The sequence below is a fragment of the Chelonoidis abingdonii genome, chromosome 7, assembly GCF_003597395.2.
Source record: "Chelonoidis abingdonii isolate Lonesome George chromosome 7, CheloAbing_2.0, whole genome shotgun sequence".
Taxonomy (NCBI): domain Eukaryota; kingdom Metazoa; phylum Chordata; order Testudines; family Testudinidae; genus Chelonoidis; species Chelonoidis abingdonii.
The window spans coordinates 61,479,670-61,492,232 of record NC_133775.1 but is presented as its reverse complement, the minus strand read 5'-3'; the positions used below and the strand labels follow the sequence as shown (position 1 = coordinate 61,492,232).

Below are 12,563 nucleotides of genomic sequence, written 5' to 3'. Positions count from 1 at the left end.
TTACAGCCTGTCTGTTCAGAAGTCTGTTCTTTTAATTTAAAAAAATCCTGTATCATTGCGGGAGGAAGGGAAGGTGTAGGAATCTCACTCTTCACTTATGACAGTAAGCAATGATTTCTGAGTAGCAGTCAGAGAAGAATACCAGCATAAAGGTTTGCTAAATTGTCCCAGGTCATTAAAGGACAAATCTTGTCCCTATTCAAGTAAATGATAAAAGTCTCATTGACTTCACTGGGAGCATGATTTTGTCTCAAGAGGTCTGGAAAACAACCTAGGTGCTCCTAAAAGGATGTTACCTTGAAAAATTCCTGTGGATGGTCTTGTTAGTTGCATAATATTGTGATAGTCACTGTAGGTAGCACCCTTATTGTTGAGGGTAAATTGATGAAGTAAAGCTTGTAGTGATGCTCTGCAGTGTAAAGTTTTACAGGTTACTGAACAAAAACCAACTGAAACAAAAGAACAAGAACAACAAAAAACAAAATAAATCCTTGTATTTTGAAATATCCTAAACATGAAGCTTGAAAAATCCACTCACCTGGGATGAGTATGAAACTTTCCTGGGCGAATGCTATTAATTTCTTCAGACTCAAATGTTTCATTAAAAAAAATAAATCTCTAGCCCTCATGATTGTGTCTTTGGGATCTGGCAGCACAAGTCTCTTTTACCCTGGCTGGAAGGCTTAGTGCTCAGACTAGAAGGTGCTAGGTAAATTACCCAAATCCTGCCTAAATATGACTGCCTGTCATTTCTGTAATTGATCACTAGCCGCTACTGAAGTTTTTCATCTTTTCCGTACTATTTACATGTCATTTACTTGTGGTTTTGATATCTTGTGGCAGTGAGTTCCAAGAGTGTATCAAGAATTTAAAAGGGGTTAGACATTTATGTGAACAATAAGAACATATACACAGTTACATAAGAAAAGATTTTAAAAATTACAAGGGATGCTTCAGCGTATAAGCCAACCTCTAACTTCTGAGGTTAGGCAGAAACTCCCCCAATGGGCTTGTTACTCCATAATTATCCATTTTGTGGTTTTTTGCACCTTTCTCTGAAGCATCTGGTAAGATACTGAAATAGAGGAAACATTAGTCTGATCTGTTATCACAGTTTCTGTGTTTCTGTCTACAAGTTCTGTACCATGAAATGAAAATCTGATGATGAAAAAGGAACATTTACCTCACGAATACTTCCTGTTTTCTGTACCAGGATTTTTTAACAATAATTAATTGACTTAGAACATACTTGTTTTAGCAGCAAAGAGTCCTGTGGCACCTTATAGACTAACAGACGTATTGGAGCATGAGCTTTCGTGGGTGAATACCCACTTCGTCGGATGCAGGTATTCAACCACGAAAGCTCATGCTCCAATATGTCTGTTAGTCTATAAGGTGCCACAGGACATTCTGCTGCTTTCAGACTAACACGGCTACCCCTCTGATACTTGATACTTGTTTTAAAATCTCTTTGAACTAGTTAGCTGTTGCTATTTTTAAACCAATTAACTATTATGTAATTATTGCCCACCACCGATAGAATCCTGTGTAATGTCTATCTTTTGTTAGTAGGTTTGTGTTACTGTTTAGATAACTTTAAAAAAAAAAATGTTGTTAAAATGCTGAAAATAAATGACTGGCTATTTCTTTGTGTATTTGCTACTGAATGGCACTGCCTTTTAAAAGGCAGATATGAAACAACTTTCGGAAGTACTAAATAAATAAGGGATTAAGTACCCACAGACTGGTAGACATGTGGGAATTCAGATGAAAAAAACATATTCCCTTATTGCTTTCTCTTAATTAACACTCTTTTTTTTAAACAAATCCTGGCACTGGTTAGGACATGTCCAGAATCCATTCCATTTTAACTCTTAATTAAAAAACATTTTATATTGATCCAGTGCTTGGGTTAGTAGAACAGGAGACCAATTTTAGTTAAACACTTACCCAAACTAGCATCCATTTACAAGAATGACAGCTCCTGCCAGTTATTAAGCACTATGGAGTTCTCCTACCTTGTAACCTCAGCAGCTAAATTTGTCGAAATTGTTAATCAGGTTTCAGTTTTAGTATTAAGCTGTTTATGTGAATCTGTTTCCTTATCTAATTGAGGATGTTGATCTCTTTGCATTTGAGCAGATGACAGAAAGAATGGATCTGGGCTGTTGTGGTCTCTGTTCTGGTTACTCTGTTTAATATAAACAAAAGATTAGTAAGTTATATAGATACAAAGATACTGTCTGTGGGCCACACTAGTTTCCAGCAAGGGTAGCTATAAAAGCAGTAGGAAATATGAGTGCATGAGATTCTCTGTACAGGACACTTGTGGACTCCCTTTAAGAGAGACATTTAATGAACACTGTTCATAAAAACGTTCTAAAATTGTTATTCTACAGAGGACTTCAGAGCTACTTCTTCCTTAGTTTCTGCCAATCAAGGGCAAATAGGAGGATAGTTTAGAGACACTGCATGCTTTGCAGCTCCCGTTTATATCAGTTTTAGACTTTCTTGGCAGAAATCATTGATAATTGTGCTAGGGCTATTGGCCAGAGAAGTTAACTGTCAGCTCAGACAAGTTTCTCTCAGCTTTTGAGGAGAGAGGTAAGTAACCCACCCACTGAGATATTGTGTGATAGACCCAGATGGTTTTGATTTCATATGCCACAATGTATAAATTAGACTGGAAACCCCTGATTTGGAAGATTTATACATGATATTAAAAAGCTATTATTTCCTTTCTTTGTAGCTGGTTGCTTCAGATGAGTAAGAGGAAGCATAGTTGTTTTTCAGACCACATTGATATTTTAAGAACCTGTCATCTTGCCTGGAGCTATGACAGTGAGAAACGTGCTAGTGTGACAGGACATTGTGGGCAATAGTGATGACATTTCTGAGATGAGAAATACTATATTAGCTGCCCCATTGTTACCAGCTGAGCCCATTTATTTGCTGCTGTGTATGTCGTTAACACCCAGAGTCTGTCTTAGATTGTGCTACACTTCTTGCCAGCCTCAGTGCAAAAATGGAAGCAGTTAATTCAACAAATACTTTGCAGGACGAATGCTTTGTTAGAACTCATGACAAATCTGTTACTCTCACTGAGGTGTATGAGATGGTCACTATCAAATTTATTTAATTTTTATCAGTAGCAAAGAACAGTTTCTGGATATTTTCTTTGAGATGCAAGTTCACTTTTGTTGAAATTACCAAAATATTTCAATGTTTTGTGGTTTTATTGGGCAAGCACTAGAGGCTGTGGGAAAGCCGTGCATTTAACAATTGAAATATGAACCAGCAGTAAAAGAATCTGATATGTATCTTAATGTTTTTTAGCTCCTCTGCCACCATCCACTGTAAGCACTGCAACAAGACCCCAATGAAGATGCACTACATGAAAGTTTTAGATGGGTCTTCTCGCAATAAAAATCTGCCAAAAGAACTTGAAACAAAAGTGGAAATGGCTTTCCTTCCTGGGACTGAGAAAAGGGTTCGTTGCTACTGACTGCGCTTGATGATAGTAACTTCACACACGCAATCTTTTGTACTTTTTAGTTTAGAGGGGCTCCAGAAGAACAGAAAATACAGAATTTGGTTTCTGTGAAAACATTGTGGGTTACATTGGTAATTCTCCTAATGTTGTGAATATCCTTTTCAATACAAAGGCAAGGGAAAGGTTGTCCAAAAAAATGTGGCCAAGATGTGACTACAATGTATAATTCTACCTTTCATGAGTTACCATGCCTTTCAAAAAGCTGCGTGTGAATATTGCCTACACTATCCTATTCCCACACTATCCAATCTATCCCCAGCTAAGTAGAATTTGCAAACTTGTCTCATCTGAGACTTAGGGTATGTCTACACTACGAAATTAGGAGAGGGTCCAGAGAAGAGCAACAAGAATGATTAAAGGTTTTGAGAACATGACCTATGAAGGAAGGCTGAAAGAATTGGGTTTATTTAGTTTGGAAAAGAGAAGACTGGGAGGGGACATGATAGCCAGTTTTCAGGTATCTAAAAGGGTGTCCACAGGAGGCAGGGAGAAAACTGTATTTCACGCATTAGCCCTCTACATGATAGAAAAAAGCAATAGGCTTAACTGCAGCAAGGAGATGTACCTTGGCTTTAGGAAAAAGTTCCTAACTATCAGAGTAGTCTAAACACTTAGGAATAAATTGCCTAGTGAGGTTGCGTGGAATGTCATCTCTGGAGATATTAATGGGTAGGGTAGATAAATGTCTATCAGGATGGTCTAGACAATATTTGGTCCTGCCATGAGGGCAGGGGACTGGACTCGATGACCTCTCGAGGTCACTTCCAGTCCTAGAGTCTATGAATCTATGAAATTTATAGAAGTCGATTTTTTAGAAATCGATTTTATACAGTCGATTGTGTGTGTCCCCTCTCAAGACCATTAAGACCATTAACTTGGCGGAGTGCATCCACAGTACCGAGGCTAGTGTCGACTTCCAGAGCATTGCACAGTGGTAGCTATCCCACAGTTCCCGCAGTCTCCCACCTATTGGAATCCTGAGTTGAGCTCCCAATGCCTGATGGGGCAAAAACATTTTTGAGGGTGTTTCTGGGTACATGTCATCAGCCTCTCCCCCCTGAAGCAATAGCAGACAATCGTTTTGAACCTTATTTCCAGGGTTACCCGTGCAGATGCCATACCAGGGCAAGCATGGAGCCCGCTCAGCTCACCATCACTGTACATCTCCTGAGTGCTGCCAGACGTGGTATTGCATTTCTACACAGCAGCAGCTCATTGCCTTTTGGCAGCAGATGGTGCATTACAACTGGTAGCCATTGTCGTCATCTCCTGGGTGCTCTTTTAGCCAACCTCAGTGAGGTTGGTCGGTGCATGGGTGCTCCTGGAGACCTCAGTGAGGTCTCTCAGGGGCACCTGGATGTAAATGGGAGTGACTCCAGGTCATTCTCTTTTTAAGTTTAGTCTCATGAAGATTCAGTACTGCCTGCAGTCATACTGCACCGTCTTCCGGTGAGCAGCCAGAAGACGAGGATGGCTAGCAGTCGTACTGCACTGTCTTCTGGCGAGCACCCAGGAGATGACGATGGCTAGCAGTTGTACTGCACCATCTGCTACCAGCGTAAGATGTATAAGGGAGATGGAGTGGATCTAAACAAGAAAGAGTTCAGATTTGTTTTGTATTTATTTGCTCCTGCCTCCCTTCTTCCCTTCCTGAATGTGGGGGGAGGGATAGCTAAGTGGTTTGAGCAGTGACCTGCTAAACCCAGGGTTTTGAGTTCAATCCTTGAGGGAGCCATTCTGTGTGACAGTTGTGTGTGTTTCTCCTTGATGCAAACCCACCGCCTTTGATTTTAATTCCCTGTGAGCCAGGTTGCCCCTCCTTGCATCAGAGCAAAGGCAGACAATTGTTTCGCGCCTTTTTTCAGCGCAGACTCCATAGCACGGCAAGCATGGAGCCCGCTCAGATCACCGTGGCAATTATGAGCACTGTAAACACCACGCGCATTATTCTGCAGTATATGCAGAACCAGAACCTGCAAAAGCAAAACCAGGCGAGGAAGCGAAGGCAGCATGGTGATGAGAATGATTAGGACATGGACACAGAATTCTCTCAAAGTACGGGCCCGGGCAATGTGGACATCATGGCAGCCAGACACCACGGTGGTTAGCAGAGTACAGGAAGGCACGGTGAGCATCAGAGAAACTTTGAAAACCAGTTTCGTCACTGGCCATGCTATGGTGTGAAAGTTCTGTTTATTTCTCCTTGATGACCCCCCAACCCCTCCTCGGTTCACTCTACTTCCCTGTAAGCTAACCACCATCCCCTCCCCCATTCAATCACTGCTTGCAGAGACAATAAAGTCATTGCTGCTTCACATTCATGCATTCTTTATTAATTCATCACACAAATAGGGGGATAACTGCCAAGGTAGCCCAGGAGGGGTGGAGGAGGATGGAAACACCGGGTGGGGTGGGGGAGGAGGGAAGGACAAGGCCACATTGCACTTCAAAACTTACTGAATGCCAGCTTTCTGTTGCTTGGGCAGTCCTCTTGGGTGGAGTGGTTGGGTGCCTGGAGGGGACCCCCGCTCCCACTGCATTCTTGGGCGTCTGGATGCGGAGGCTATGGAACTTTGGGAGGAGGGTGGTTGGTTACACAGGGGCTTCAGCGGCGGTCTGTGCTCCTGCTGCCTTTTCTGCAGCTCAACCATATGCCGGAGCATATCAGTTTGATCCTCCAGTAGCCTCAGCATTGCATCCTGCCTCCTCTCATCACACTGCCACCACCACTCCTCTTGTTGCAGCCATCTGTCCTCTCATTCATTTTGTGCTTTCCTGTACTCTGACATAGTCTGCCTCCACACATTCTGCTGGGCTTTTTCAGTGTGGGACGACTACATGAACTCAGAGAACATTTCATCGTGAGTGCGGTTTTTTCGCCTCCTTGTCTGCCCCGGCATCTGGGATGGAGATGATAGGGGGAGCGTTGAAACATTTGCTGCTGCGGAAGGAAAAAAAGGGAGAGTTGAGTTGGCCATTTAAAAGGAGGAGCTGCGGTTTTCAGGTTAAAGTGCAGCACAAACCCAGCTAACCCCCCCACAATTCTCTGGGATGATCGCTTCCCCCTCTCCTCTCACTATGTGACTAACAGCAGGGATGGTTTCTTTTCAGCCACAGGCACACAGCCCAGCAGGAACAGCCACCTCTGAATGTCCCCTTAATAAAATTCCCCTGTTTCAACCAGGTGACCATGAATGATGTCACTCTCCTGAGGATAACACAGAGAGATAAAGAATGGATGTTGCTTGACGGCATTCCAGTAGCTTTACTGGCCACGAATACATCCCAAGTCTTCAGGACAAATTAATCATTAAACAGTCTTGCTTTTAAACCACGTTTTATATTTACAAAGGTACACTCACCAGAGGTGCCTTCTCCTCCTTCAAGGTCCGGGAGCCCAGATTGGGAGAGTAATATCTCCAGGGTGATAAACAGTTCCTGGCTGTCGGGAAGAACGGTTTCTCTACTTGCCTGCTGTGCACTATCTTCAACCTCCTCCTCCTCCTCCTCATCTTCCTCGTCCCCAAAATCCTCATCCCTGTTGCGTGAGACTCCCTTGCAAGAGTCCACGTACAGGGGTGGGGTAGTTGTAGGGACACCCGTTAGAATTGCATGCAGCTCATGATAAAAGCAGCATGTGTGGGAGTCTGACCTGGAGCAGCCGTTTGCCTCTTTGGTTTTTTGGTAGGCTTGTCTGAGATCCTTAAGTTTCATGCAGGGCTGCTGTGGGTTCCTGTTATAGCCTTTGTCCTTCATGCCCTGAAGATTTTTTCAAGTATTTTGGCATTTCGCCTTTTGGAACGGAGTTCTGATAGCACGGATTCGTCTCTCCATACAGTGATCAGATCCAGTACCTCCCATTCGGTCCATGCTGGTGCTTTTTTGTGATTCTGGGACTCCATGGTCACTTCTGCTGATGAGCTCTGCATGGTCACCTGTGCTCATTAGCTTGCCACGCTGGCCAAACAGGAAATGAGATTCAAAAGTTCTCGGGTCTTTTCCTGTCTACCTGGCCTGTGCATCTGAGTTGAGAGCATTGTCCAGAGCAGTCACAATGGAGCACTCTGGTAGCTCCTAGAGGGCAATACCATCAAATTGCGACCCCACTAGCCTCACACTACCCCAAATTTGACCCAGCAAGGTTGATTTCAGCGCTAATCCCCTCATCGGGGGAGGAGTACAGAAATCGATTTTAAGAGCCCTTTAAGTCGGAAAAAACGGCGTCGTCGGGGATGGGTACAGGGTTAAATTGATGTAACGGTGCTAAATTCGACCTAAACACGTAGTGTAGACCAGGGCTTAGAAACAAAACACTAATGTAGGGTCCCAATTCAAACCATTATCTTACAAGATCAGATGTTAGTAAGGGTGTGGAGACAGTTTTGTGATTCACAATTACGGCAGTGGAGACGTAGCCTATGTCTATGACTCTTGCTATTTATGTCATATTAAAATTAAATTTATTATTTGGGGCAGGACTATTATCTGTTTTATTTTGTGAGGTACTATCATGTTTCTGGCTGTTCAAAATGTTATATCTCCCAAAGAAGAAAAAATTTCCTAAAAAACCACTTTCAGCTGAAGCAAAGTAGAAAATGTTAGCAGAGAATCAGAGACAGATGTTGAAAATTTCTTTTTGATTAGTCTTGTGTTTATCCTGTACTTTATCTCTATAGCAGATCATTTGTGTACAGAAGGCAAAGCATCACTTACATTGATGGTTTAATGAGAATGTTGTGTGGGTGTGGTTTTGTTTTAAAATTACAATACATGTTTTACTTGTTTTGGAGATGCAGCAACATAATCAAAGCAACATCTGGGACATTAGTCAGATATTTGAATGACCTGGATGAATAGTGCTATAATAAAACTATTGCTGCGTGTCATTAATTGCACTCTCAGGCATACAGGCAACATGAAACTTCCATGTGAATTATATCATGAAGGGTATGTCTACACTACGAAATTAGATCGATTTAATATGTCGATTTTTTAGAAATCAGTTTGATACTGTTGATTGTGTGTGTCCCCACTTAAGACCATTAAGTCGGTGGAGTGCATCCACAGTACCGAGGCTAGCATCGACTTTCGGAGCATTGCACTGTGGGTAGCTATGCCACAGTTCCCGCAGTCTCCGCCGTCCATTGGAATTCTGGGTTGAGCTCCCAATGCTTGATGGGGCAAAAACTTTGTCGTGGGTGGTTCTAGGTACATGTCAGCCCCCTCCTCCGCCCCCCTCCCCCGGAGAAAGCACGGCAGACAATTGTTTTGCATCTTTTTTCCAGGGTCCCATCCACCGGCCCTGCTCAGCCTGCTGCCTGCCTGGATGATCGGAACTGCAGGCAGGCAGTGGGCTGAGCAGGGCCGGCAGATGGAGCCCCAGACCGGCAGCAAGGTGAGCAAGGCTCCGTCCGCTGGCTTCTGCCAGTCGGGGTCCCACTCAGCTGGCAAACCTCAGTGAGGTTGATCGGGGGTGCCTGGACAGACATGACTATCCTCCTCTTAGAGCACCGAATGGGAGTGACTCCAGGTCATTCTCTTCTTTAAGTTTCATCTCATGGAGATTCGGTCCTGCCTGGAATATCATGCCAGCTGGAAGCTTCTGCCTCAGGCTGCTCTCCCAGCCGTCAGGACCACGCGTCGCACCTACACCAACCTGCCGCTTGCTCCCATGGCTCATGAAGCCTGGACAGTAGTAAGGAGCAGTTCAACTTGTGGAATGACAAATCCAGAACGAAGGATTGCACTCTATGGGCCATGTTAAGATTATTTCACAGTCCTAGATAGCATTAGTCCCTTTAAAAGGCTTCATTAAAATTTTTCCCCACCCCTAACAAAAATGTTAATTTATCAGAGCAGCTGAAAGGGTAAGGAACCCAGGACTATAACTTAGAGAGAGCTTCCATATTATTTAACTCATAATTGATATAATTAAAAGTAAAATTTCACAGTGCGGTCTGTTCTAAGACTAAAAGTGCAGGAGGGGAGTCAGAACAAGGAACAGTCACCTGTTTCCGCCAGGTTTTGAACCAGGGATGTTTCGTGTGTTAGGTGAACATGATAACCACTACACTATGGGGCTTTTCTGTGTTAGGTGAACATAACCACTACACTACGGGGCTTCTCTATTTTGCCACAGACTTTGCCAAATGCACAGGAATGTTTTCTTTAGCTGCAGAAGCTACCTAATGCAATGTCTATATCTATGGCCTTCCTGCTCACAAAGCGGTCATGCCCCCGCCCAAGCTGACACAGTGACTTGGCTCAGGCAGAATTGCTAGTGAGGCATGATACTTTTGCCATAAAGCAAACACAGCAATTCTTTCCTGGCCTCTGCCACTGAATGCCTCCATGCATTACATTGTGCCCTATCAGTGCGGGAGGACTGCATGAGCTCGGAAAACATGTCATCACGAGTGCAGTTTTTTCGCCTTGTAACCTGCGATAACTTCAGGGACAGAGATGATAGGGGGAATGTAGAAACATTCTGGGGGGACTGCATGGTCACCTGTTCTGCTGAGTTTGCGACACTGGCCAAACAGGAAATGAAATTCAGAAGTTCCCAGGCTTTTCCTGTGTACCTGGCTAGTGCATCTGAGTTCAAAGTGCTGTCCAGAGCGGTCACAATGGAGCACTCTGGGATAGCTCCTGGACGCCAATACCGTCGAACTGCATCAACACTACCCCAAATTCAACCCGGCGGTGTCCATTTCTGTCCTAATCCCCTCGTCGGGGAGGAGTACAGAAATCGATTTTAAGAGCCGTTTAAGTCGACAAAAATGGCTTTGTCGTGTGGACAGGTGCAGGGTTAAATCGATCTAACACTGCTAAATTCGACCTAAATTCATAGTATAGACCAGGGGTAGGTTACTCATGGTACCCAGTTGCTCATAACATGTCTATCGAGTTTATGGCTGAGGAGCTTAATTCTTCACAGAGAGTGTGAGGGCTAGGCAGGGAGCTGTTTGCAACTCCCTGATTCAGAAATACCGAGCTCCAGCACAATTTAGAGCTACACAGGTGCAATGCTAACCTCATGATTGGCATACGATCTCTCAGGAACCTTACAACAGTGGAGGATTAGATGAAGCAGTTTCTCTCCAGGTTTGTGGTTTTGTTTTTTCGTTTTTTAGTAGTCTCTAGCTGTTATAGTTGTGAAGTAACTTTCCAAAACATGAGCTAAAATGTAACTGATGTCTTCCTGAGTTTTCAGAGAACTTGAAATAAAAGCTCTGAGGTCTGAATGGAACCATTCATTTCAGTGAGTTCCAGTTCAGATGTCGATGATATTTTCTTTTTGTGTCTACAGTAACTGTTTCAGTGCTTTTCAAAGCATGTAGGAGAGTAGGTATCTTTATTAAGATCTACAAAATAAAAAATATAAGGACATAGATCAAATTGTATTTTAAAGCCCTTTAATTAAAATTCTAAAATATTGGTAGACTTTTAACAATGCCAGGATGGCTTGAACGGAGGTGCAGTTGGTTTCATTTCCTGAAAGGAAGCTTTCAAATCTTTGGAAAACATTGTCTTAAGCCTCATTCCTATGATGTCATCTGAAATCCTCCATGGAATTACAACCTTGTTATCTGCGTTGAGTATTATTATTCCTTTTCAGTATGTTAATAAGGCAGGGACAGCTGTCTTACAGAGAAAATGTCTGTTTCAAATTACCCTTGGTGGTTTTCTTCTTAACACAGTCAGGGCCCAGAATTTTACCATGTAACAGTTTGTTTGGCTTTTTTAAAGGTAACTGTTCTAATTTTCCTGTCTTATCAGTTTTACGCTGATGTAACTCTGTTGATTTCACTAAAATTACTGCTGATTCACACCGGTTTAAGTGGGAGGAGAATAAGGCCCAACATTTTCAGCACATTTGAAAATATACAGGGTCAGTAAAGGACAAGCAGCGATCTATACATGTTTTATTTAATGCACATTAAGCCTACACCAAAGTGGTTACAATTCCATGCACTTCAGTGCCTTTAGCTCTAGAATATCACATGATCTGAATACTGCATTAGTTACACTGTGTTTTCCGACAAGAGATACTTGGATTTTAAATATTCAGTAAAGAAATTAAACTTGCCTTTATTTTTTTCTAGGCATACTCTGTTTATGATGAAGACATTGGCTATTGTCAGGGACAGTCCTTCCTTGCTGCGGTGTTGCTGCTGCATGTGAGTAAATTACAACGTGAAAGCTCTGATATGAAGCTGCAGCAGTTTTTAAAAATGTAGTACCGTTACTTGGTGTCAGTCAAATATTCACCAGTGCTAGTTTTTTCTGTCTGTTCATCTTTTCCTTCCCTGTGGAATCCTTTTTGCCTGATGCCAAGTGAAAGTACATGTGGCTTATTTCTATAAATGTGTGGTTCATCTACAAATAAGAATATGAACTACTCAAATATGAAATTGCAGAGCTAACTGTAGTAGGTAACCTATTGCTTAAATCAGGCTCTGTACCAGATGACTGGGGAATAGCTAATGTAACTCCAATTTTTAAAGAAGTATCCAGAGGTGATCCCAGCAATTACAGACCAGTCAGCCTAACTTCAGTACCAGGCAAATTGATTGAAACTACAGTAAAGAACAAATTTTTCAGACACGTAGATGAACGCGATATGTTGGGAAGAGTCAACACAGCTTTTGTAAAGGGAAATGATGCCTTTCCAAGCAATTAGAATTCTTTGGTGGTGTCAACAAGCACGTGGACAAGGGTGACCCAGTGGATATAGTATACTTGGACTTTTAGAAAGCCTTTCACAAGATCCCTCCCCAAAGGATCTGAAGCAAAGTAAGCAGTCATGGGATAAGAGGGAAGGCCCTCTCATGGCTCAGTAACTGGTTAAAAAATAGGAAACAATGACAAGGAATAAATGGTCATATTTCACAATGGAAAGCAGTAAATGGCGGGGTTCTCTAGGGATCTATACTGGGACCAGTGCTGTTCAACATATTCATAAATAGGACCTTACCAAATTCACAATTCATTTTGCTTAATTTCACAG

General features: G+C 42.7%; 1 protein-coding gene and 1 pseudogene across 3 annotated transcripts in view; one reads left to right on the top strand and one right to left on the bottom strand.

Annotated features, from left to right (window-relative positions):
• RABGAP1L (RAB GTPase activating protein 1 like) overlaps positions 1–12,563 on the top strand; it is a 570,182-nt gene that overhangs the window by 370,887 nt on the left and 186,732 nt on the right. For all 3 annotated transcript variants that reach the window (XM_075067923.1, XM_075067924.1, XM_075067925.1), the window contains exon 15: positions 11,659–11,733. In XM_075067923.1, coding sequence (XP_074924024.1) covers positions 11,659–11,733 — 75 coding nt within the window. The remainder of the gene's footprint in view (positions 1–11,658; positions 11,734–12,563) is intronic.
• On the bottom strand, positions 5,912–7,482 carry LOC142047161 (uncharacterized; annotated as a pseudogene).